At 40.6% G+C, this 27,831-nt stretch overlaps 1 protein-coding gene across 7 annotated transcripts in view; it reads right to left on the bottom strand.

Annotated features, from left to right (window-relative positions):
• Positions 1-27,831, bottom strand: part of myo16 (myosin XVI) — a 360,735-nt gene that overhangs the window by 153,395 nt on the left and 179,509 nt on the right. For all 7 annotated transcript variants that reach the window (XM_059646418.1, XM_059646419.1, XM_059646420.1 and 4 more), the window contains 4 exons: positions 14,235-14,345; positions 11,872-11,937; positions 8,850-8,977; positions 3,915-4,020 (listed from right to left, as the gene is read on the bottom strand). In XM_059646418.1, the coding sequence (XP_059502401.1) occupies positions 3,915-4,020; positions 8,850-8,977; positions 11,872-11,937; positions 14,235-14,345 (411 nt within the window). The remainder of the gene's footprint in view (positions 1-3,914; positions 4,021-8,849; positions 8,978-11,871; positions 11,938-14,234; positions 14,346-27,831) is intronic.

Genomic DNA, 27,831 nt, shown 5'->3' with positions numbered 1-27,831 from the left:
TTATCTTAAGTAGATTAACATGTGATATTTTATCAATACAAATATTTTACATCCACTGCTACCCTTTCATCCATCCTGTTGTAAACTCTTCAAAGAAATTTGGTAAATGTATCAGGCATTATTTTCCCTTTGTGAAGTCATGCTGATATTGCTTGATCATTTTATGTATTTTGTAGTGCACTGCTATTATATCCTTTATACGAGCCTAGTATTTTCTCAATAACAGATGTAAGGCTAACTGGCTGGTAGCAAACTGTTTTTTTGTCTTCTTCCTTTCTTAAATAAAACATTACATTGGGTGTTTTCCAATTGTCTAGAATTTCTCCAGAATCAAAAGAATCTTGGAAGATTACTACAATGGATCCATTATCTGAGTAGCTACTTGTTTTAAAATCCAAGGATTCATCTGATCTGGTCCACAGGCCTTATCAGTGTTTAGCCCCATTGATCATTTAGTGTTTTTGGAATGTTGTTGATGTCTTCTATTGTGAAAACTGATGCAAAGTATTCATTCAACTCTTCTTCCATTACCTCATTCCCCATTATTATTTTCCCAGTCTCATCCCCCTAGGGCTTTTGTTTGCTTTGGCCTCTCTCTTCCTATTTATATTTCTATCGAGGCTCTTGCTGTTCATCTTGCCATCACTTGCATTTACTTACATATATAACTTATGAACAGGCCATTCAGCCCAACAAGGTCATGCTGTGGTTTACACACCATTCAAGCCTCATCCCATTTTTCTTCATCCAAGTCTTGTATTGTTAACATCTCAGCCCTTCTCACGCAAATGCTTGACTAGTTTCTCCTTAATTGCATCTATGCTCTTCACTTTAACCACTCTCTGTGACAGCAAGTCTTATATTTTCACGAATCTTTGGAAAAATGGGTTTCTTCAGAATTCCCTGTTAGATTTCTCGCTGAATTTCTTCAGTTGACTGCCTCTGATTGTATTCTTCACCAGAATAAGAAACATTCCCTTGACATCCACTTCTATCAAAACTTACCATAATTTTAAAGGCTTCTATTAGGTTAGATCTCAGGGGTTTTTTTTTAGAAAAAATACCCAGTCCATCAATTCTTGCCGAATATGGTACATATAGATACAAGCTGGCATGCAGACCACTTTGACTAATTTTACTATTTTGGATTATGAATCAAAATGGAAAAAGGACTGCTTTGGAAGGAGTTGCACTTTTAAAAGCAACTTACTAGAATTCATTGGTGTGTGTGTGTGTGTGTGTGTGTGTGTGTGTGTGTGTGTATGTGTGTGTGTGTGTGTGTCTGTGTGTGTGTGTGTGTGTGTGTGTGTGTGTCTGTGTGTGTGTGTGTGTGTGTGTGTGTGTGTGTGTCTGTGTGTTTGTGTGTGTGTGTGTGTGTGTCTGTGTGTGTGTGTGTGTGTGTGTGTGTGTGTGAGTGTGTGTGTGTGTGTGTGTGTGTCTGTGTGTGTGTGTGTGTGTGTGTGTGTGTGTGTGTGTCTGTGTGTCTGTGTGTGTGTGTGTGTGTGTGTGTTTGTGTGTGTGTTTGTGTGTGTGTGTGTGTGTGTGTGTGTGTGTGTGTGTGTCTGTGTGTGTGTGTGTGTGTGTGTGTGTGTGTGAGAGACTGTTCAGGGAAAGCTTCACCCAGAGACAGATTGCTGACTGTGATCTCACTTAAGCTGAGTGTTGTAGTTGTACATGGCTGAATATGACAAAATGGCGATTGGGTATTTTCATTTAACCGATGCAGACAATCAATGGAAATGTTAGCTGATACAGCATTTCATACAGCTCAAATCATGCCCTTCACAGACAGACAATGAAATGCCTCCAAGTCTTTGTAAGATGGGACTAGAATGCAAACAGTAAGACTAATAAGGCAGCTCAGATGAAAACCATCTGACTTGAGATTTCTGATTCTTATATGAAATAAAAGGGAGAGCTTGACCTACCTGAAATGAGGCTTTTAAAAATAATTATAATTACAGATTAGAATGGATACAAATTTGTACAATAATAGAAGTTTACATTTATTAGGTATTGGGTAATTAAATTCCTGAAGGCAGTTAGCCACTGGTAGAGACACCCTTGAAGAAACTGTTTTCTCCATCAGCAAGAAGATTGGATCAACAAAAAGGAGTAAACAAGATAATGTCATAAGAGCACCAAGAGACAACTAATGCAGCAAGAGGGGGCAGAAACAGTTTTGAAACAGGATCACTATGACCTCGAGAGAATAAACAGCTACTTTGCAAGTTGCATAAGAGGGAAACTGCTCCAGAAATTGTTAGCTTTGTCGCAGAATCATAATATTAGGTTTAACAATGTATAACTATATAAGTAACTTTGTCCTAGAGCAGATATTGCAAATATTGTAACAATTGGTAGACATTCCTATACTTTTTAATCTTCTGTACTAAGATCAGCAAGGGATATGAACTGCATGACCAAATATTGCAAGTCATTAGAAATAAGCAAGTGTATGATATGCTGGGACATAAAAATCAGTCAGAATATGGTCAATATTTGTAACTGCCCAAGGCTGGGTAACAGGGTTTCTAGCAAGCATCTTGAGATGATGGCAGGATCTAAGCTGGACCTGAAGTTGTCCATCATTAATCACGCATTCACGGGGTTGGAGATTCGGTCAGAGGAAATGTGGCAAACACTGATGTCAAAGTTGTTTGTAACCATAGTAATGCAGTATGTATAAATATCCTGCAGTCTATTGGGAAACATAGAGTATCACTGACCTCCAATCTGAGCTGTTATTAAGAGGGCAATGGAACCCATGTGAAAGCCAGATTTGGAAAAGTGCCTCGCCTCTCTTACATGTGGTGGTAAAGCAGCTCCAAATAAAGATGGATTTGTGTGACTGAACACGGGACTCAGGCTCTTCTTTAAAATCCCTCTCCAACAGCCAGTCATGTAGCCCAGGAGTCATCAGCGTGACAACAATGCTCTGATTGACTCCGAGGCAATTGGACAGTTTGTGCACAAACTGTACACAGCAGAAGGTGTCTAGGATATAACAGACAGCAACTCTCAGTAGCGAATTAAGCAAGAATTGAAAGGTAGTTCTCCCCTCATTTGCTACCAGCTGTTGCCCCCTAAATAGTGAGTGAACAACAAACATGTTGAACGCCCTGCCTCTTTCGCAAAGAACTGAAAGGGTCTGGAAAAAAAAAGTGATCAGACATCAGAAGATTTAGAAGAAGCAAAAGGGACATCTCATCAAATCATGTGGACTTGTGCTACTGGACTACATTTCTCCAGTAATTTTACCTCCACCATAACATTCATGTTTGTTTGTCTGTGTCCGGCTGTACATGTGTTTGGGTTTAGGAAAATGATAGTGCAAGTAAAGTCATACCTCAAGAATTCATACGTTCTCCTGTTGTTAGATGAGATTTATTGATAATAAATAGTCCATCTATATCACTTTATTAATATAAAATGACAAGCAAATTTGTATGTAATATTATAAGCGTGGTCTAACCAGAGGTTTGATACAGGTAGAACATAACTTCCCTACTTTTCAATACTATCACACTATTATAAAGGACAGAAAAGTAAAAGATTGGAAAAACAGCAACAGAACCACTGCCTCTGGAGCACAAGACAGCTGTAAGTTACTACCTGTATCTTACGAGGAATATAAATCAACAATGTACAAAATGCAATTTTATACAGGCTGCTTATAATGGCTGAATATCACACAGTTCACACACTAAAGTCTGTAATGTTTAATCTTGATATCCCATCAAGTGATGCTGGGGACAGAATCCCAATGTCCAAACAACTGACAAGTCTAAATATTTTGATTTTAGTTACATGAAGAAGTGAGCCACAAAGCCGTATTATCTTAATCCTAACACTGCATGGATTGCAAGTGTTTTTTCCCTTTGCCAGACGACTGTTTAATTTTTGCTACTTACGTGGTTAATCTTTGCTTCAAGCACACACTCAGTGGTCATAGATCTACATGCCAGGTGCTTCACAATGTGTTTGCAAGCTTCTGTTTTGCCTGATCCAGTTTCACCACTGCAAGAGAGAAGACACATGAGTCTGATCCATCTTCAGAACTCACCAAGTGAATCAGATGGAAGAAAACAGATTGAACAGAACAGCAAGTTTTAGCAAAGCACAGCTGAATAGTAGAACTCTCACCTGAGAGAGATAGAGAGAGAAAGAGAGAGACAGGCAGATGATGAATTTAACCTGACAGTATATGAGCTTTTCAATTAAATCCCATATTAGGGCTAGAATTGTACCCTGGAGTTTGACTCCTTCAGTAGCATAGCTGCTGTATCCAGAATTACAATCCCATTGCTACAAACTGAACCAAGTTACATAGGCCAACACTTACATTTCACTGCTCAACTTCATTTAGTTCAGAATTCACTAATAGCAAAGCTAATGACTCCCATTTAAGGTGGTGAAGTTTAGTCAAAGCAATTGTTTCTTTAATGTTTTTCTGTTTCTCTCCAAAAGACATTGGTGTTTATTGAATGGGAGCTAAGAGTTGACAAAGATTGAGTACAACAAAGGATGAGTGCACATTTGGGAATTTTGTGCTGGTGGGATACATGTGGTACATCTTCCTCAAGCGAATATTTAGATTAACAGTCAGATATTGGCTTAGAACTTTAAACTACAAACTAGTTAAAAATCTGAGTTTAGTGGAAGCTGTATGGCAAATGGCACAGAACAAATAGTATCTTGGGAATTTGGTGTAAGTGCTAATTTATTGCAGAGATAGATGGAGCTGTCACTTTTTGCACCTCTTTCTCAGCGTCAAAGAGCTGGCACTTGTTCACAGGCCTTGATTAGATGAGCAGGTAAATGATTAGTTAGTGAGTTTTAAGATGTTTATCTATCAAAACACATGCAGTTTAAATTGGCACTGGGAAGATACAAGCATTGCATCAAATTTATAGTGAAACTAGTTGAACCACTCAATAAATTACCTGCAGCTACTCTATTGGAGGGATTAGTGTTCCTGTGCATGATTCACAAAAGCTACAGGAACAGCAAATATTTAAAAATCTAATGGGGTGCTAGCTTTTATTACAAGAGGGTTTATTAGCCGATATGAAAGTAGATAAGCCCCCAGGCTCAGATGAGATGTATCCCAGGCTAGAGTGGGAGGCAAAGAAAGAGATTTATAGGAGTTTTGCCTTTAACTTTCAATTCCTCTTTGTGATTTGGAAGGATTCAAAAGAACTAGGAGACAGCTAATGTGGTACCATTATTCAAGAAGGGCAAGAAGAATGAATGCTACTGTAACGTGAACAAAACACCAAAAACAACAAAGTGCATTTTGAGATTTAATCCTTTACATTGTGAGAACATGCTGTCATACATGCTTTTAGTTACAATGACATTGCCCTTATCATACAACACAACCTATGCTCCCTTTCTTCTACCAAAGTCCCATTCTGCTCAGTGAAGGAGGGATTGCTTCCATAATTACCATCATATTTTGAAATGTCTGCAATATTGTGTTTAGAACATGTTGCAGGTCACTTTCCATCTCTGATAACCACTTCAGTCGGGTATGCTTGCTAAATCCATGGCTGTCTCTCCCCCATTTGTAACTATCCAGAGCCGCATAGGTCCAATTCCAGTCTGGGTCATTGTGAGCCCTCTTGTCCTGCAGATCCAAGAGTCAGAACGTTGTCAGCCTAACATACAATGCCACCATAGACAAGCCTCTTGAATTTGGCATTGTATCAGGTGGATGCTCCTGTGTAGACCTCGAAGAGCAAGTTGGACATACCTCTCCTGTACCATGGAGGATTGTATTGGGCAAATGACCTGCTAAAGGTGCAGTTTTCTGATGTGAACCATCCCCATAGGCAAATGTGCACTCCAGATCAACTCACCTTCCAAGAGCACAGCCAATAAAGGAACCTCTTCCTGCAGTGAATCAACATCTCCTGCTGTACTCACAGTGGATGCTAAATCCAGCTATAACCTCTTGGACACCATGGCTGGTTTCCACCAGCCACTCGGGTTAACATGTGACATCTGTGCAACTCCTTGTTACTTAAATTACTCTAGTCCCACTTGCCAGCATTTGACCCACGTCCCTCTAAAACTTTCCTATTCATGTACTCATCCAGATATCTTTTAGATGTTGTAATTATACCAGCCATCACCACTTCCTTTAAAGGCTCATACAAGCATGCTCTTTGCATGAAAATGTTGCCCGCTTTGGCCCTTTTTATATCCTCTTACCTTAAACCTATGCCCTCTAGTTTCGGACTCCCCTACCCTGGGAAAAGGTCATTGTCTATTCACCTAATCCTCGGTCCACATGATTTTAAAAATCTCTATAAGGTCATCCCTCAGTCTCCAATCATCAGGGAAAATAGTTCCAGGCTATTCAACCTCTCCTTATAGGTCAAACCCTTCAAACCCGGAAACATCCTTGTAAACCTTTTCTGAACCCTTTCAAGTTTCACAACACGCTTTCTATAGTAGGGAGACCAGAACTGAATGCAGTATTCCAAAAGTGGCCTAACTAATGTTCTGTTCAGCTGTAACATGACATTGCAGCTGCTATACTTAATGCACAATAAATGCCTTCTGCACCACCTGCCTACCCATGGCTCCCCACCTTCAAGGAGCTATGACCCTGTACTCCAAGGTCCCTCTGTTCAGCAACAATCCCCAGGTGCCTACCATTAAGTACATAAGTCCTGCCTTGATTTGGCTCACAAAAATACAACCCTTCACATTTATCTAATTTAGATTCCATCTGCCACTGCTCGGCCCATTGGTCCATCTGCTCAAGGTCCCGGTATACTCTGAATTAACCTTCTTCATTGTCCACTGCACAACTAATTTTGGTATCCTCTGAAAACTTACCAATCATTCCTCCAATATTCACAACCAAATGAAAAGCAGTGAACCTAGCACCAACCATCGTGGTGCACCAGTGGTCACAAAGGATTTCAGTCCAAAAAACAACGTTCCACCGTCACCCTGTCTCCCACCTTCGAGCTTGTTTTTTATCGAAATGGCTAGTTCTCCCTGGATTCCGTGTGATCTAACCTTGCTAAATAGTCTATCAGGCAGAACTTTGTCAAATGCCTTACTGAAGACCATACAGATACTGTCCTCCACTCTGGCTTCATGAATCTTCTTTGTCATTTCCTCAAAAAACTCAATCAAGTTAGTGAGATACGAATTCCCATTCACAAAACTGTGTTGACTATTTCTAATCAGTCCTTGCCTTTTCAAATAAATGCAAATCCTATTCCTCAGAATCTGCCCCCCCCCCCCCCACTACCCCCAATAACTTACCCACCATTCATGTCAGACTCACCGGTCTACAGTTCCCTGACTTCTCCTTACCACTTTCCTTAAATAGTGGCATCACATCAGCTACACTGTAGTCTTCCGGCCCCTCACCCATTGCTATCCATGACAAACTATGTCAGCATGGCCCTAGGAATCACTTCTCCAGCAGCCCACAGAGTTCTGGGATACACCTTATCAGGTTCCAGAGATTGATCCACCTTTATATGTTTTATGACACACAGCACCTCCTCTTCCCTAATGTGGATGCTTTTTTCAAGATATCACCTTTTATTTCTCCAACAGTTTCCATATCCCTCTCCCAAGTAATTATACATAATTTTGTATCAGTATTTACGCATATTTCATTGCATGATAGCTTTGGAAGCAGATTCCAAGTACTTGCCAAGGTTGAAGAGGATGTTTTAACAATGATACCAAGGATGAAAGACCTTAGTAATGTGGAGATACTGGAGAAGTTGGAATTGTTCTATTTACAGCAGAGTCCTACCAGTGCACTTTAACAGCACAAGTCGAGAGAAATTATCTCCTGTCGCAAGAGCTTAAGGACCAAAGTTCATAGATTTAAATCAGCAGCTTAAAAAAATACTCAAAGGGAAAATTAGGAAACATTTTTTTTTACACAGTAGCTTTTCCATCATAGGCAGAATAAAGGCCATAATTGACCAACCCACGCTTGCAAACCCTCAAAATAAAATATCTCTTATTGTATGTCATTCTGTGATTGGACCTGCTGAAAACCCTCATTGTACTAATACTACACCAACAGTAAATGTAAGAAAATCAGTTGAATCTATAATGTGCCTTAATGATGCTTGTTTAAAACAACATGCATTTGTACACAGGGATCTTGGGGGCTGTACATCCTGATGCTTCTCCACAGCAACATCTTAGCTAATCAGAGTTGATTTGCCATGTGATCAGCACGCTTGTAGTTTAAATTTTTGTCATAATTTGATGTTCTTTCACTTGTCTTAATTAATATATTGAAAATCTCCAGCCTCATATTTCTGTTTTCAACAATTTACAAGTTCCATATTACTAAGCAAGTATCTAATAACTCACCTTTTAAATCAAATCCAGGTCTAGACAAAATTTCTGTTAGCTAACATACTGCTTCGCTTTTGCTAAGTTTCACTGCCTCTCTAATTTGAACTTTCATGCTTTGAGACCTTTGCAACTGTCTCCAAGGCTATTTTCTACACTACCACAACAAGTTATATCTTGCTCTTTATCCCAGATCCTGCTCAGAGCTCTTCCAATTCTGGCATTACACCTGATCTCCTAACCCCTGTTCTACATATCAGATATCAATTTTACAGCGAGTATAATTACAAACTTTAAAAGACATTTGGGCAGCTACATGGATAGGAAAAGTTAAAAGGGACATGGGCCAAATACAGGTAAATGGGCTCAGTTCAGTTCAGGAAGCCTGTTTGACATGGGTGAATTGGGTCAAACGCCTGTTTCTGTGCTGTATAACTGTATGACTCTATACTGATTTGAGTCAAAGGGCTATTAAAATTAAGAAATGCGAACTGTACCTTAGGATGAAGCACTGTGACCTTTGCTCCTGTATCATCATATGATAAGCTCTTTCAGTGCATGAAAATATGTGTGGTGGGAGTGAGGAACTCAACCTCACTGTATTACTCAGGTAAAGTTGGGTGATCTACAGAAAAAAAGGATACATTATTCAAAAGTCAGTGTTTGTGCTTCCATCCCAGAAAATCACAAAACATTAAAATATTCTTCTGTTGGAAATGAATGAAACAATAATTACAACTGGCATACACTCTGTCTAGGCTGGAGAGAAACCTCCTCCTAGTGAGGCCAAGTTAGAAAATGTTCAAATAAAAAGTACTCGAGAAAATATTTTCCCCTTGGAACAATGTTTAAAAATTAGCCATGTTAATAATTGTGTGGAGCGAATCTTGTGCCAATTTAAGATTTCATTGATTGTCTTTAATTTCCACAAACACTCCTTTGCTTGGGATTAATTGAGGTATGAGATGGGAGTGAACTTTAATGCAATGCTCCTGGTGGTAACCAAACATTGAAATGGAAGCATTTGTCGCCAATCTCTATCCCTGCTGGGTTGTTTGATTGGCTCAAGAATCCATTGGAAAAAGGCAGGTGCCTCAGGCATTTAGGTAAATTGAGGTGTCATCACGTTAATAAGGTTTTTCATTTGCGATCGAACTAAAATCAATCTGGCTATCCAACTGGGTAAAGAAGAAAATAATTACCGTCTTCCCGAAAGAGCATGCCACCCATACTCACACTCCTGCCCTATAATGCAGCATTTCTCATGGTTAATCCACCTTGCATGCATATCCCTGGACACTAAGGGGCAATTTAGAATGGCAATCCACCTAAACTACACACTTTGGACTGTGGGAGGAAACTAGAGCACCTGGTAGAAACCCATGAAGACACAGGGAGAGTGTGCAACTTCCACACAGTTGCCCATGGATGAATTCAAACCCAGGTAACTGGCGCTGTGAGGCAGCAGTGGTAGCCGCTGAGTCACTGTGCAGCATATTGCATTGTGAGTATTTCAGTAAATTTTACCGTAACTTACCAGTGCAGACAGAATGGGCCAAATAGTATCAGACCGCAACTTTCCCCCCACAGTGATCGAAAACGCCCTTGACCGCGTCTCCCGTATTTCCCGCAACACATCCCTCAGACCTCGCCCCCGCCACAACCGCCCTAAGAGGATCCCCCTCGTTCTCACACACCACCCCACCAACCTCCGGATACAACGCATCATCCTCCGACACTTCCGCCATTTACAATCCGACCTCACCACCCAAGACATTTTTCCATCCCCACCCCTGTCTGCTTTCCGGAGAGACCACTCTCTCCGTGACTCCCTTGTTCGCTCCACACTGCCCTCCAACCCCACCACACCCGGCACCTTCCCCTGCAACCGCAGGAAATGCTACACTTGCCCCCACACCTCCTCCCTCACCCCTATCCCAGGCCCCAAGATGACATTCCACATTAAGCAGAGGTTCACCTGCACATCTGCCAATGTGGTATACTGCATCCACTGTACCCGGTGTGGCTTCCTCTACATTGGGGAAACCAAGCGGAGGCTTGGGGACCGCTTTGCAGAACACCTCCGCTCAGTTCGCAACAAACTACTGCACCTCCCAGTCGCAAACCATTTCCACTCCCCCTCCCATTCTTTAGATGACATGTCCATCATGGGCCTCCTGCACTGCCACAATGATGTCACCCGAAGGTTGCAGGAACAGCAACTCATATTCCACCTGGGAACCCTGCAGCCCAATGGTATCAATGTGGACTTCACCAGTTTCAAAATCTCCCCTTCCCCAACTGCATCCCTAAACCAGCCCAGTTCGTCCCCTCCCCCCACTGCACCACACAACCAGCCCAGCTCTTCCCCCCCCACCCACTGCATCCCAAAAACAGTCCAACCTGTCTCTGCCTCCCTAACCGGTTCTTCCTCTCACCCATCCCTTCCTCCCACCCCAAGCCGCACCCCCATCTACCTACTAACCTCATCCCACCTCCTTGACCTGTCCGTCTTCCCTGGACTGACCTATACTCTCTCCACCTATCTTCTTTACTCTCCATCTTCGGTCCACCTCCCCCTCTCTCCCTATTTATTCCAGTTCCCTCTCCCCATCCCCCTCTCTGATGAAGGGTCTAGGCCCGAAACATCAGCTTTTGTGCTCCTGAGATGCTGCTTGGCCTGCTGTGTTCATCCAGCCTCACATTTTATTATATTAGAATGGGCCAAATGTTTCCTTCTATACCATAACACTTCTGTGATTCTGTGATAAATTAGGGTTGAGCTGACCACTGTTCAAGCCAATGGGAGCAACTGGGTAATTTACTGACCAACCAATGATAAACTATAGAATGTTCAGTTAACCCAATACAGTGGAGAGAGAAAAAAAAAATCAAGATTCATGAGGATCAAAATTGAGACTCGAAATTCCAATGCAGACTCTTTCTGGATGTGAGTTCCAATTCAATTTCTCAGCTGGACTCTCTTGTGCAAAAGGATAATGTGTAAATTATGGTGTGCCTGATATTAGTCTGTGGACAGCTGAGTCAACAATCCATTGCATTGCCTTGCTGAAGTCAATACCATCCCGTCTGAGCTGCATCAAATCCGCGCACAAGAGGAAAGTCGGAATTTTGTTGTTATTCATTCATTCACAGGATGTGGTGTCACTAGCGAGGCCAACATTTATTACTGAACCTTAACTGCCCACAACCACATTGCTGTGGGTCTGGAGTTACATGCAGGTCAGACCAGGTAAGGATGACAGATTCCCTTCCCTGAAAGGCATTGGAGACTTAGCTGGACTTTTCCTGACAACTGACACTGGCTTCACGATTATCACTAAATTCCTCATTCCAGATTTATAATTGAATCCAAATTCCACCAACTGCCATGGCAGGATTCAAACCTGAGTGTCCAAATCATTATCAGCCTCTCTGGATTAATACTCTGGTAATAATATATGACACCATTGTGTAACATATAATATAAAATGCCAATAAAGAAGAAATTTTGCTTACCATGGTGGAATATATTGGAAGTTCTTTATATGGATTTACCAGCAGCAAAATATGTCCAATATATGTCTGAAAAAAAAAGTCAGTCATTCATTTAACTGATTAATTAGACGGGCCATTCTGTGAAGGGAAGGCTTATGTTCTTGAAGGATAAAATCAGATTAAATGCAATATTTAATAATGTTAATATATCAAACATATGCAATAAGGTACTTAGGCATCCGTTTTGAAAGTTGTGAAACTGAAATCCAAGAGATAGCAAGAACTGCCGATGCTGGAGTCAGAGATAACACAGTATGGAGCTGGAGGAACACAGCAGACCAGGCAGCATCAGAGGAGCAGGAAGGTTGACACTTAGAATTGGGTTTTTTGAAGAAGGGTCCTGACCCAAAATGTCAACTTTCCTGCTCCTCTGATGCTGCCTGGCCTGCAGTGTTCCTCCAGCTCCACACGATGGTTATCGCTACTTCAAACTGAAATCCAAGTTGTGTTGAATTTTTTGGAGGGTTTGTCACTGTGAAGCCGAGTGAGTTCTCTCCAACATTTTACCAAATTTTCTGTGTTAACTACCTATCTATGTCACATGAATCTGGATTAATCTTTTTTCACATACTGTTCCTGGAACAACTTGCCACTTAGCAGATATCAGCCAAACGTTTGGCAGTGTTTACACTGGCACCATTTTTGAAAGGCCGCGATGCACCTGGACAAATGTTGGAAATTCAGCATTGCCCCTCACCACTAGCAGCAGGCAATTGTTTTCAGAACTGTAGCTTGTAGAAATGAATTGGATTCTCTAGGAAGTAATGGAGCAAACAAAACTTTGCACAGTGTGTATATGATTTGGCACATCACTGTTTTTTAATTTTAATTAATCACAAATTTTTCCAGGTAATGGTCATAGTGATGGCTAGGTTGGGTACGACAGAAAACAAAATATTTTCTCTTCCTTTGAAGGAGCAGTCTGGGAAAGATCTGATATTGGGCCAAATCTAAATCAACAACAGGAGGTTTAAGTAATTCCAGTATTTTTTTTATAGAATCGGACCAAGAGTCTCCAAGTAATTTTTTTTTATCCTTGCCTTGGAAAAGTAAGTAATAATGTGCAACAAAAAACTTTTTATCCTTGTCCTTGAAAGTGTGCATTCATTTCAAGATCTTAATTCCAACAGATCCTGAAGTTGCAATGTTGACTTACAATCATGCTAACGTGCAAGTAAAGCACTCTTTGCAGAACCAAACAGACTCACAGAGTACGAAATATTATGGGAAAGGTGCATACACCTGGTAGCAAAACAGGTAGATTTCTTTCAGAAAATGAGTCCTCTGAGACATTAGGTGTAGCACACTTTAAAGAAACAGGTAACCTTGGATATCTGGGCACCACTGGAATTTTCCTTGCTTCTTATTTCCATCTGTTATGGACTAACGGATAGCTATTAATTGCTTTAATTAGCTAACAACTTATTATTGCAGAAGAGATTATGACCTGGGTGGTGAAACACCAGCTAGACAGACTTATGTTGTTTATTTTCGAGCATCTTCACAGTTTCTGTCAGACATGAAGAGTAGATTTCTGTGGCTTGGGAGTCTTACGTGGCCTAAAGTCAGCTGGTTGCATTTGCTTGCTCTAGATTCTCAGTGCAGAGGTTATAATTAACTGTACAATCTAGTCTGGTTTAGACCGTAACCTTCTTCACATGTTTGTCTTTTTTTTGATGTTCTGCCTTTCACTGTCATCAACATAATTCAAGTAAATGTTAGTCCTCCTTTAGATGGTACAACCTTACTGAATGTTAAAGAAATTAAGTGAATGAATGGATTCCTGTGTTCTTTGTTGGAGAATGCCAACAGTTTGAAATTAACTCCCAAAATGTTTTACTTTGTGCTATTTGATTTCTTTGAGTGTCGGCTTTGGCTCTATAGCTTCGGTTTTTCAGAGTCAGACATGGGCTTTCCTATCCCAGAAACTAGCGCCGTACTGAGGGAGTGCTATGTTTCTGGAAATGCCATCATTTTGATGACAGGTGAAAGTAAGACTGTGTCTGTTTCCACAGGGACACTTAAAAGATCCCAGAGCAAAATTTCGATCAACAGTTCGGGAGTTATCCCTGGTGTTCCCCGGGAACAATTATTCAATATCACTAAAAGACATTATATATTGTCAAATTGGAAGCTTATTCTGATGCAAACCAGCTTGGATGCCGTGTTTCTTCTGTTGTAGTGTTTATGGAATTTTAAATGTACTAGATTTCCTGAAAAATTTGGACATCCTATGTTTGTGAAATACATGCTTTAATTGCAAGACTTTCATATTAGCTGCAAATTCCAGGCAGTAAAATACATTTCTATGTGTGCCCACTTACATATATCTGATCATTGGTGAATCGCTTCTGGATTTCATACAGAAGGCTTCTATCTGTCAATTCACTCAAAGTGGAAAGGTCATCGTTTGGAGCAGGAGGAATCAGCTTCACCTGGAGTTTGTAACAAAGAGAGGAGCGAATGGGAGGAGGAAATCATAAAATAGAGCACACTTTTTGAATGAACTAATTCCTCAATCATGTAATTTCAAACAGAAGCAGTCACAGGTGGGACTCTTCAAAGAATCAGATTTATACCACTAGCTTATCCGTTGATTTCTTTAAATTAGGCCAATGGATAAATTATTAACTAACCATGACAAGAGGCTTCCCCACCAGACCCAGCCAGCCTGGACAGAAACAGCAGTAAAGAGACAACAGTGCTGTCACCATGCGAGAAGGGCCACCCAGCAATGGTAGAAAGTCAACTATCCCTGTGCTCCTCTGGGTTAAATGCCATCATTGCCTCTCTGCAACCTCACACTCACGAGGCCATTACTCACTCTAAATCTGTTGCTGTATACTAATCTCACCAAGGCTAAGGGATTATAATGCGTCAGATGCATTATGTCAAATGAAGGGCTCACCCCCAACTCATCCTTTATAGCTATTAACCAACTAATTCCTTCTGTTCGTTCATTCAGCTGCTGCCAGCAGTGAAGGAGTCTCCATGTGGAAGTTACCTCCACCCTTCAGGAGAAAATCTGTGATGTCTATAGACCCACAAAGGTGCCAGCACAGAAACTTCCAGCTACCTGCTGATACACATTAGACTCAGGGGACAATCTGGTGGGATCAGCACTGGAATGCTTCTGCAGTCAATGGTGGGAGAAACACCCAACGTGTCTGGCACTCAGAGGACTAGGGACCTGGCATCTATTCGGCCTCAGGGAGAATACATGCCCTTGGTCTCAGCCATAAGTGACATGCTCATTCTGTAAAGACAGGCTGAGGAACATCAGGCAGGTGTGCCCGAGAGACTTGCTAGGCTGGAACAAAAGATGAAATCTTTCAAAGTTATCATTAGTGTGGTGTCCCTGGCAAGTGAGCAGCTGAGGTGCCTCCACGATACTGCCTTGATGCTGAGTGCCTGAGATAACCAAGCGTTGAGCTGGATGGACACAGCAGGCCAAGCAGCATCATAGGAGCAGGAAAGCTGACATTTCGGGCCTAGACCCTTCATCAGAAAATCTTTTATTCAACATGCTGAGTGCCTGTTGTGTAGGCTGCTGAATATGTCCTCAGATCTGTGCTTAATCATTGCAGCCTTAAGCGCATATCAACTGTGTGAGTATATGGCATTTATATTTTGCTGTTAGATTGTCATGGCCAATTGAGCGCAACAAGTTCAGCTTTTAAATTCATTTATACAATGAGATTTGTTATATCACAAGGCAGTAGTGGCCAAAATTCAATACAAATGATGCAGTGTCAAAATGCACAAAGGGTCCAGCAAGTGCATGCCCATTGACCATGGAAGCATCATGTGCATTGCATGCAGTTCGATATAAACCAATACTAAATGGCTGACACATGATGGTTGCAATGGATGCTTTTGATATGAGTTGCTAGGTTCCTGCTCAATTTTACTGGTTGAGTTTTCTTGCTTTCAATTTCTTCGACTGTGGAGAGAAGAGTTGGAGGTGCAATGTTAATGCAGCAAATTGAGTTATTAAAGAGAACCAAATGGATGGAGCTAAGTTTCTCACCAAGCAACAGCAAGATTTGCACTTGCTAAGGCATGACTACGTATTTGGGACTTTTTTTTTCTCTCAACGACAAGAATCTGATATTTGGACGCTTGCCCAATTAAGTAATCTCAGTCACCATCATTTTTTATTTTGATTTTATTTTCATGTGTATTTTAGGGTAAAAATTCAACAACAGACAGTGAAAAGATTTTGTTTCCCTCCTTAGAGAAAAATATTCACCTTTTAAAGTTTCAACAGGAGCAGGGAAACAGTAACTTTCTGATTTTCTGCCCATGTACACTTATGCAAAATTAGAACAAAGAGCAAAGAAAATTACAGCACGGGAACAGGCCCTTCGGCCCTCCGAGCCTGCACCAATCAAGATCCTCTGTCTAATCCTATCATCTGTTTTCTAAGGGTCTGTATCCATTTGCTCCCCGCCCGTCCATGCACCTGTCCAGATACATCTTAAAAGACACTAACGTGTCTGCGTCTACCACCTCCGCTGGCAACGCGTTCCAGGCACCCACCACCCTCTGTGTAAAGAACTTCCCACACATATCTCCCTTAAACTTTCTTCCTCTCACTTTGAACTCATGACCCCTGGTAATTGAGTCCCCCGCTCTGTGAAAAAGCTTCTTGCTATCCACCTTGTCTATGTCCCTCATGATTTTGTAGACCTCAATCAGGTCCCCCCTCAATCTCTATCTTTCTAATGAAAATAACCCTAATCTACTCAACCTCTCTTCATAGCTAGCACACTCCATACCAGGAAACATCCTGGTGAACCTCCTCTGCACCCTCTCCAAAGCACCCACATCCTTTTGGTAATGTGGCAACCAGAACGGTACACAGTACTCCAAATGTGGCCGAACCAAAGTCTTATACAACTGTAACATGGCCTGCCAACTCTTGTATTCAATACCCCGTCCAATGAAGGAAAACATGCCATATGCCTTTTTGACCACCCTATTGACCTGCATTGCCACCTTCAGGGAACAATGGACCTGAACACCCAGATCTCTTTGTACATCAATTTTTCCCAGGACTTGTCCCTTTATTGTATAGCTCATTCTTGAATTAGATCTTCCAAAATGCATCACCTCGCTTTTTCTGCATTTGCCATTTATCTGCCCAACTCTCCAATCTATCTATATTCTGCTGTAATCTCTGACAGTCCCTTTCCTTATCTGCTACTCCACCAATCTTAGTGTCATCTGCAAACTTGCTGATCAGACCACCTATACCTTCCTCCAAATCATTTACGTATATCACAAACAACAGTGGTCCCAGCACAGATCCCTGTGGAACACCACTGGTCACAGGTCTCCAATTTGAGAAACCCCCGTCCACTACTACTCTCTGTCTCCTGTTGCCTAGCCAGTTTTTTTAATCCATCTAGGCAGCACATCCTGGAGCCCATGGAACATCACTTTCTCCATCAGCCTGCCGTAGGGAGCCTTATCAAATGCCTTACTGAAGTCCATGTATATGACATCTACAGACTTCCCTCATCAATCAACTTTGTCACATTCTCAAAGAATTCTATAAAGTTGGTAAGACATGACCTTCCCTGCACAAAACTATGTTGCCTATCACTGAGAAGCCCATTTTCTTCCATATGGGAATAGATCCTATCCCTCGACGTCATGCTCACCGGTCGATAATTACCTGGATTATCCTTGCTACCCTTCTTAAACAAGGGGACAACATTAGCAAGTCTCCAGTCCTCCGGGACCTCACCCGTGTTTAAGGATGCTGCAAAGATATCTGTTAAGGCCCCGGCTATTTCCTCTCTCGCTTCCTTCAATAACCTGGGACAGATGCTATCCGGACCTGGGGACTTGTCCACCTTAATGCCTTTTAAGATACCCAACACTTCCTCCCTCCTTATGCTGACATGACCTAGAGTAAGCAAACATCTATCCCTAACCTTAACATCTGTCATGTCTCTCTCCTTGGTGAATACTGACGCAAAGTACTCGTTAAGAATGTCACCCATTTTCTCTGACTCAACGCATAACTCTCCTTCTTTGTCCTTAAGTGGGCCAATCCTTTCTCCAGTTACCCTCGTGCTCTTTATATATGAATAAAAGGCTTTGGGATTTTCCTTAACCATGTTTGCTAACAATATCTCCTGTCCCCCTTAGCCCTCTTAATTTCTCGTTTCAGGTTCGCCCTACATTCCCGATATTCTTCCAAAACTTCCTCTGTCTTCAGTCGCCTAGACCTTATGTATGCTTCCTTTTTCCTCTTAGCTCGTCTCACAATTTCACCTGTCATCCATGGTTCCCTAATCTTGCCATTTCTATCCCTCTTTTTCACAGGAACATGTCTCTCTTGCATGCGAATCAACCTCTCTTTCAAAGCCTCCCACATATCAAATGTGGATTTACCTTCAAACAGTTTCTCCCAATCTACATTCCCCAGATCCTGCCGGATTTTGGTATAGTTGGCCTTCCCCCAGTTTAGAACTCTTCCTTTAGGACCACTCTCATCCTTGTTCATGAATATTGTAAAACTTACGGAATTGTGGTTGCTATTTCCAAAGTAGCCCCCTACTGTAATTTCAACCACCTGGCCTGGTTCATTCCCCAACACCAGGTCCAGTATGGCCCCTTCCCGATTTGGGCTACATACATACTGCTCTAGAAAACCCTCCTGGACACACCTTACAAATTCTGCTCCATCTTGACCCCTAACACTGGGTGAATCCCAGTCAATGTTGGGAAAATTAAAATCTCCCATCACCACCACCCAGTTGCTCCTCCACCTTTCACAATCTGTTTACATATTTGTACCTCTATCTCAAGCTCAATTACTAGTGATTTTATAATTTAGTACAGATGAACGCTAACTAGCCTCACCCTTCTCCTATCCCAAAATAACTTTAAATAGAGAACAATTAGTCAATCAAGTTCAAAGCCACAAAGATATATTTTGTGTACACATCTATTTAAAGAGTTTCAGTTCACATCTCAGCTTTACTAAATTAGCACCCAACTCAAAGCTACTGTCTCTGACTCATCCAGAAATAGTTATTAAGAGCTGAAGAGACATTCTTAAGATAGTTTTGAGTCTTTGATTCTTCCTTTAACTCAAAGAAGAAGGGCTTACCTTAAAGCTATTATGTATTCAAAGTCTATTTCAAACGTATAATGTTTTACCCTCAACAAAATTTGATGCATGAAGTTATAATTTGAAAGATAACATTTATCAGAAGGGAATATGTGAATATTTTGGGTCTCTGGTATCTTTCCTTGACATCTTATTTGACCCTTAGATCAGCATCTGATTACATATCCTCTGCTTGGTCTATTTCCACCCAGCTGATTTTGTCATTCTCTGCGTCTGCTTCAGCTCATCTGCTGCTAAAATCCTCATCTGAGTTTTTTTTTGTCTTGAACTGTGGTGAATCCACATTGTGGTGACTCTGACTCAGCATTTCACATTGCAAATATCTGGTAAAGACTGTGGTCAAGATGAGATATTTTTACAATCAACTGTTTTTATTTGTTAAAACTGTGTTGTAATTTTCAATTCATTAAATGATGGACAATTAGGGATAGGCATTAGCTGCTGGCCTAGCCAGTGATACCCACATTCTGTAAATGAATGAAGAAAAAAATTGTAGGTCTTATCCACAATATGTCTCATATTTACAACAAATAAGTTTGCAAGCAACTAAATTAATCAAGTTCAGCTGACAAAGCAAAAAGAATCCATCCTGGATAGAATCAGGGAATTAATAAGATGTGAAGGATTTTTCTTTGGATTTCACCTAAACATTTCTCTAATCTTCGCTAAGATTAACTTTGTTAAGTTCTTGGGGCAGTTTTACATCATTAAATGTGCAATGTGAACTAAAACTGCTTTTGCAGTCTTTGAATTATGCTGCAGTAGTTAATTATGGCACAATACTTAATAATCAGACTCTAAAGGAATCATTGATTAAAATGGTTGAGTTTGTGACCTTTGTGAATCTCACATTCACCATTACTGCCACAGAGGTCAGTATGATACTTTCCCTTAAACAATGTGCTTTTCTGATGCTTAAATGCAATTATATAGAAACAATCGCTGCAAGGTATTTGAGATATTTATATCATTGTTAGCTACATGTGAGGTGCCTGAAGACTGAAGGTTGGCTAATGTGGTGCCACTATTTAAAACAGGTGGTAAGGAAAAGTCAGGGAACTGTCGACTGGTGAGGCTGATTTTGGTGGTGGGCAAGTTGTGGGAGGGGATCCTGAGGGACAGGATTTACATGAATATTAAAAGCAAGGACTGATTGGGGATAACCAACATGACTTTGTGTGTGGGAAATCGTGTCTCCCTAATTTGACTGAGGTTTTTGAAGGTGTAACAAAGGGGATTGGTGAGGGCAGAGCGGTGGATGCCATCCATATGGATTTCATAAGGCATTCGACAAGGTTTCCTATGGTAGACTGGTTAGCAAGGTCAGATCACACGGAATACAGGGAGAATCAGCCATTTGGATACAGAGCTGGCTGAAAGGTAGAAGACAGAGGGGTGGTGGAGGATTGCTTTTCAGACTGGAGGCCTGTGACCAGCGGTGTACTGCAAGGATCGGTGCTGGGTCCAGTGCTTGGATGTGAATTTAGGAAGTATGGTTCGGAAATTTGCAGATGACATCAAAATTGGAGGTGTGGTGCACAACGAAGAAGCTTAATTCAGAGTACAACGGGACCTTGACCAGATGGGTCAGTGGCTGAGGTGTGGCAGACAGAGTTTGGTTTAGATAAATGTGAGGTGCTGCATTTTGGAAAGGTAAGTCAGGGTAGGATTTGGACACTTAATGGTAAGATCCTGGGGAGGTTACTGAACAAAGAGACCTTGGAGTGCACATTCAGAGTTTCTTGAAAGTGGAGTTGCAGGTAGATAGGACAGGAAAGTAGCATTTGGTGTGCTTTCCTTTATTGGTCAGTGCATTGAGTACAGGAGTTGGGAGGTAATATTGTGGCTGTACAGGACATTGCTTAGACCACTTTCAGAATATTCTGTGCAGTTCTGGCTTCCCTGTGACAGGAAGAATGTTCTGAAACTTGAGAGAATTCAGCAAAGATTTGCAAGGATGTTGCCAGAGCTGGAGGGTTTGAGCTACAGGGAGAGGCTGAATAGGCTGGGGCTATCTTCCCTGGAGCATTGGGGGCTGAGGGGTGACATTATAGAGGTTTATAAAATCATGAGGGGCATAGATAGGATAAATAGACAAGTTTTTTTTCCCCAGGGTGGGGGAGTCCAAAACTAGAGGGCATAGGTTTAAGATGAGGGGGGGAAAGATTTAAAGAGGTAACTTTTTTCATGAAGAGGGTGGTGCATTTATGGAATCAGCTACCAGTGGAAATGGTGGAGGCTGATACAATTACAACATTTAAAAGGCATCTGGATGGGTATATAAATAAGAAGGGTTTAGCGGGATATGGGCCAAATACAGGCAAATGGGGCTAGATTAAAGTTGGATATATTTTCTGCATGGACAAGTTGGGATGAAGGGTGTGTTTCTATGCTGTACATCTCTATGATCTATGACTGTATAACTCTCAAGCCATAGGCTATATAGTCAAAGTTACTGATAAGATGCTAAAGTTATCTTATGGGAAAGGCTTACCTTCCTCCATCAGCGCAGCCCCAACAGTAAAATGCTTTAGAGTCTGCAGATGTATTCCTCACAATGTGGAATAACAATTTTCCTTTCTTGTTTTGTGACTAAATTCGTTTATTTGTATTCTGATATGTAAGTAGAAATTACTCTCAGTAATGTTACTTATCGCACACATACAAATGTCTCTCTCGCTCTCTTCTCTCTCTCAACTGAGGCACCACATACCTAAGAGTAAGAGTTACAGCCCTTGAACATCCAGGCTGCATTTGACTGAGTAAGGCATGAAGCATCACTAACAAAACTGGAATCAACGTGTGTTTGGGAAAAACTGTCCACTGGTTGGAGTCATACCTGATACACAGGAAGACGGCTGTGGTTATTGGCGGTCTGTCATCTCAGCTCCAAAACATTATTGCAGGAGTTCGTCAGGGTATTGTCTGAGGCCAATCATCTTCAGCTGCTTCATCAATGACCTTCCCTCCATTTTAAGGTCAGAAGTGGGGGCGTTCGCTGATAGTTGCACAATATTCAGCACCATTCACGACTCCTTTGATACTGAAGCAGTCCGTATTCAAATGCAATAAGATCTGAACAATATCCAGGCTTGGGCAAGTGGCAAGTAACATTCATGCCACAAAGATGATATGCAACAACCATCTCCAATAGGAGACAATCTAATCACTGTTCCTTGACATTCAATAGTATAACCATAACTGAATCTCCATTATCAACACACTTGTGTTACCATTGACCAGAAACTCAACTGGGCTCATCACATAAACACAGCAACTACAAGAGCAGGTCAGAGGCTAAGAATGCTGCAGCTAATTAACTGATCTCCTGACTCCCTACAGCATGCCCACTATCTACAAGGCACAAGTCAAGAGTGTGATGGAATACTTCTTACTTGCCTACAACACTCAAGAAGCTTGCCAACATCTGGGACAAAGCCACTCTCTTGATTGGCTCCACATCCACAAGCATCTACGCCCTCCACCACTAATATTCAAGAGCAACAGTTTGTACTATTTACAAAATGTACTGCAGAAATTCACCAAAGATTCTTGACTTGGATAGGACCTTCCAAACACACAACAATTCTGTCTAGGAAGTCAAGGACAGCAGATGCTTGGGAACACCACCATTTGCTACTTCCCCTCTAAGCCACTCACTACCCTATCTTGGAACCTATTCACTGTCGCTTGGTCAAATCCTGGAATTTCCTCCCTACGGGCATTATAGGTCTACTTAGAGTGCCTAGGTTCAAAAAGCCAGCTCACTACCAGTTTTGCAAGGGAAACTAGGGATAGGCAATAACTGCTGGTCACCTAGCGATGCCCACATCCCACATGTGAATAATAAAAAAAAGTTAATGCATTTGTTAATATAATGGAGACATAGCAGAAAGATACTTTGGCACGAAACACATATGATAATATTACGAGAAATTGCTTCTATCGTAGGATTTGGCAAATGTTGCATCCTTTGAGTGATGATTTCCAAGTATTACTTATTTAGTTTCATAGTTTTCGTTTAGTCTGAAGCAAGGTGCATAATTGGCTCTACTATGAACTATATTGCAGGAGTCATTATGGCCTTGAATAGTCCTTTTAAATCAAAAACAACAACATTTTAATAGGAAATGACTGTCTTGATATGAATGTTTTTCAAATCATGTTGTAAATATACCCAGAGATATATATTCCTTCCTGGCATTTACTTGGTTATAAATCCTTGTAACCAATATTAAACCTTTTGTAAAGCCAAATACTCTTTTTTACCTTAGTTAATGCTTTATGAGTTTTTTGAAAAATATACATAATTATTTACAGGATGCCATTGGTAGTCACCAAATTATTAGTTTCCTTTATAAACACACTAACCCTCCTGCAATTGCAGTGAAAAGTCAACAGTTTAATAACATACTCTGTAATTGTTCAGGATAAAAATCAACTACAACTAGACTGAGTCACCTCTAATGAAAGGTTGTCATTGTACAACATGTCAAGGCAACATATTCAAATAAGTTACAACAACTGCTGAGCTTATTCTATAAGTGAGTCATAAACTTTAATTGTTTATTCTGACAACATCTCAAGGCATAAAAATAATATTCAGACTGTTAGATCTTACCGACTCCCACTTCATTCTTTTATTAGTGTTTTTATTTGCCATCTGATTTATTGTGTATGAGATAGCCTAAACTCTGAAGAATACAAATTATTGCAAAACTATTTATTTTTTTAATAAGAATGGCAAATCCAAGAATAGTAATGGTAAATAATGTGAGCCTTTCATCCTGATTCTGGTGTCATTTGATAGGTGAGTCAATTGAACTTTAATTACCAGAAAATTGGGAGCATCTCAAATTGGGTACACTGATTACTATGTCCTATCTTCAAACTTGTACTCATGCTAAGCATTACCCTGAACAAGCAGCTAAGTCAAGGAAAATAGCTTTTGCTTGTTTTAGAAGACATTCAGCCGTACATTTGTTCAAAAGTATCTGTGGCTCAAAGTACTTACACTCAGGTTTGGTGTTTGGTGTGTTTTTTTAATTTCTGAAGGAAGGAGGAGTATTTGTTAGTGCACTTGGGGAGGGTTTAAAATAAAATGGCATGGGGCTGGGAATGTCTATGGAGGAGACAGACAAAAGTGAAACGAACACAAAAACAAAAGACAGAATGGAAAATAAGAAAACTGTTAGGCAGAGAATTCAATGGGAAGAATCAAACAGGCAATGTAACACAAGCAAGACTAAGAATATTGAAAAGAAAAGCCTTAAGGATTTGTCATATTGTCTGGTATATCATTAGTAAAAACAAAAATTCCCAAATTAATTTAGCAAATATATTTACACGGTTATGACATGGTCGGGATTATGGAAATGTGTCTGTAGGGTGGCCAGGAATGGGAAATGAATGTCCAGAGATATTCAGATTTTAGGAACAACAGATGAAAATGAAAAGGAGGTGGGGTAGAATTGCTGGTTAAAAAGGGCATTTACACACTAACGAGGAATGATTTTAGGTCTGCTGAAATGGAATCTATATGAATAGATCGTTGAAACACCAAGGGAAAAAAGTGACAGTGCGGATTGCATACAGACCCCCAAACTGTCGTGGAGTTGTTGGGGATGGAAGGCATTAAGCAGGAATTTAGAGAAGCAAGCAACAAAGCTACAGCTGTAATTATGGATGATTTTAATCGGCATATAGATTAAGCAAGTCAAATCAGTAACAACACCATGCAGGAGGAATACCTGGAATTTTTCGAGGATGGTTTTCTGGATCAATATGTTGCGGAACTAGGTAGAGAATAGGCCATAGTGGACCAGGTATTGTGTAATCAGAAAGGAATAATTGGTTATCTAAATATGCAACGTCACTTGGAGAAGTGTGGCCGTAATATGATTGAATTCCTCATTAAAATGCAATGATAGTTGATTATGGGTCCTAACTCTAAATAAAGGAAACAAAGACAGTATGACACATGAGCCAGCTATGATAAATTGGCAGCATTATTTAAAGGGATGATAATGGACAGGCAATGGTAAGTATTTAGGAATGGAGGAACTGCAACAATTGTGCATTCCTATATCACACAAGAATAAAATAAGAAAGGTGGCCCAACGATAGCTAGCAAGGGAAATAAGGGACACTCTTGGATGCAAGGAAGGAGCATGCAAATTCGCCAAAAATGGCAGCAGACCTGAGGATTGGGACTAGTTTAGCTTTCAGCAGAACAGGGCAAAGGGATTGAAGGAGATGGGGAAAAGGGAGTATGAGAGTAACATTGTGGGAAATGTAGAAATATTATGTAAAAGCTACTATAGATATAGAGAGATATTAAGGTTAGTTAAACCAAATGTAGGCCTCTAACAACCAGAAACTGGATAAGTTATAATGGGGAGCGAACAGACAGCAGATCAATTCAACATATATTTTGGTTCTGGCCTCATAAAGGAGGGCAAGAATAACACCCCAAAAGCTTTTGGGGAATGGAAGGAAGGGACTGAAGGAAATCATCTTCAGTCGAGAATGGTTGCTGGGGAAATTGATTGGATTCAAGGCTGATAAATTGCTGTAGTCCGATCATTGACATTTCAGATTACAACATGGTGCTCTGATGTGTTACTGTCTCTGTGTGATCCTTCCAGGGTTAGTTTCTCAGGTTGAATGGGCAACCCCCGCTGTGGTAGAGGGCGGACAATAATATTCATTGTGTTTTTTTTTAAACAAGGGCTGTGCTAGCTGCTTCCAGATCACATCTACAACCTGTAATTGGATGGCTTTGGGGAGGCTAACCACTAATCGGTTGCTTCCCACAAAACGCTGATGTTTGGAAAAGTCTAATTCCCAGTAGAGTCAAGAGTCAGGAATGCTCTCAAAGTCAGGGCTGCTGGCAATCAAGGGTTAAAATCGAGCCTGTCTGTTTCACAGATGATTGTTTGATACTGGGTGCAGAATTAATTTAAGACAACATGGAATAAACATCCTCAAGCTTTGTTTTCAATTTAAATTCTTGATTTATAAAAGACATGGCTTGACACTACAACAACTAATAATTTAAACTCAATAAGTCCACCAAATCATTCAACTGAAAACAGATCATGCAGGAATTTTCTAATCACACATCTGAATTTAAGATACATTGCGTGAAATGCAATAAAATAGAACTTATTAAAATAATGATTATATTAGATAATTAAATAACAACATTTTCTTCAACAAGGAACATTCAATGGGCACTTGAAGTTCCAACTGGATACATAGTATTATAAAATGATATTGTCCAGGCTAAGCTGGTCATTGTATCTGTGCTAGCACTTGCTCTGATCTCCTGTCAGCTCTCATCATAAAATTATACAACGAATCCCATTCTACTTGATCTTAGCTCCTAATTTAATCACTACACCCTTACTGTGGGCAGCAGCTTATATAAAACTACTTTTCACAATGGGTAACTGTAACTTAAATCATCTTAAACTGGAGTTTTATTGTCTGCCAAATGCTCCTGAATGGTGAGAGAGATAGTAGGAACAGCCGATGCTGGAGAATCTGAGATAACAAAGTGTCGAGCTGGATGAACACAGCAGGCCAGGCAGCATCAGAGGAGCAGGAAAGCTGACTTATCAGGTCTGGGCCATTCCTTCTGAAGTGATGTTGAAATGGAAACCATCTCAGGCAATATGTGTCGCACTGCATCAGTATTGCTACTGCTCTAGTTTCCACTCAGTACTCAGTTAATTTTGAGACTGCTGAAGGCAAATTCTATCTCAATCTATTTCAAAGCTTACAACGTGTTTCCTTTTGTGCAAAATGGCACATGTGGCTAAAACAAAGTGATGCTGTTCTGCTTTTCACAAACGTAGCGCCAAATGGCTGTATATTTACTTAGATAAATTATTCAGATTTGTTCAGTTGAAAATTAGGTCACTAAATTGATTTGCTTCCTTACAAAATGCAGAGTATATGATGATCAAATGAGTGTGGAAGTTAATGTTCTCTTCAGAAGTGCCCCTATAATTGATGCATATCGTGTTTTGTTATTTTCTTTTAACAGTTATTACTAGCTCTAAGGGATTCATGAAAGATTTGAATTATGGATAAAATATAAACGACCAAAATCTCTGTATCAATGCCTTGAAGACTTTAGCAACATTTGTACATCAGAATGAAAACATTAAGTCATGGGGATCTAACACAATGAACACGTATTAAACAAGTAGAGATAGTAAGAACTGCTGATGCTGGAGTCAGAGATAACACAGTGTGGAGCTGAAGGAACACAGCAGATCAGGCAGCATCAGAGGAGCAGGAAAGCTGACGTTTCGGGTCAGGACCCTTCTTCAGAAAAGATTTCTGAAGAAGGGTCCTGACTCGAAACGTCAGCTTTCCTGCTCCTCTGATGCCACTTGTTGTGTTCCTCCAGCTCCAAATGATATTCTATCTGTATTAAACAAGTAGTTGTTTTTCTCCTGTACACAACTAATAAACTAATTTCACACCTCACGAGTGAAGGAAGGACATATATTTATGGATTTGTTTAATGAACAAAGGTTTTCAAAGCACTTCAAAACTGGTCCCAACTGGTTGATTACTCTCCCCCTTGGTTAGTTGCAAGTAAGTTAATTTCGAAAGTATGCATCTCTTTCAGATACCTTTCTCCTAGAAAGTTTCAATGAAAAGGTATACAGATACAAAATTGAATTATGCATGAAGTGTATAGCTGGCTATTGCAGCCATCACAGTCATTGTCACCAGTTTTGTTGACATTGTTA

The sequence above is a fragment of the Stegostoma tigrinum genome, chromosome 6, assembly GCF_030684315.1.
Source record: "Stegostoma tigrinum isolate sSteTig4 chromosome 6, sSteTig4.hap1, whole genome shotgun sequence".
In the NCBI taxonomy this organism is placed as follows: domain Eukaryota; kingdom Metazoa; phylum Chordata; class Chondrichthyes; order Orectolobiformes; family Stegostomatidae; genus Stegostoma; species Stegostoma tigrinum.
Note: the sequence above shows the minus strand (reverse complement) of the source record. Positions and strands in the feature narration are given on the sequence as shown.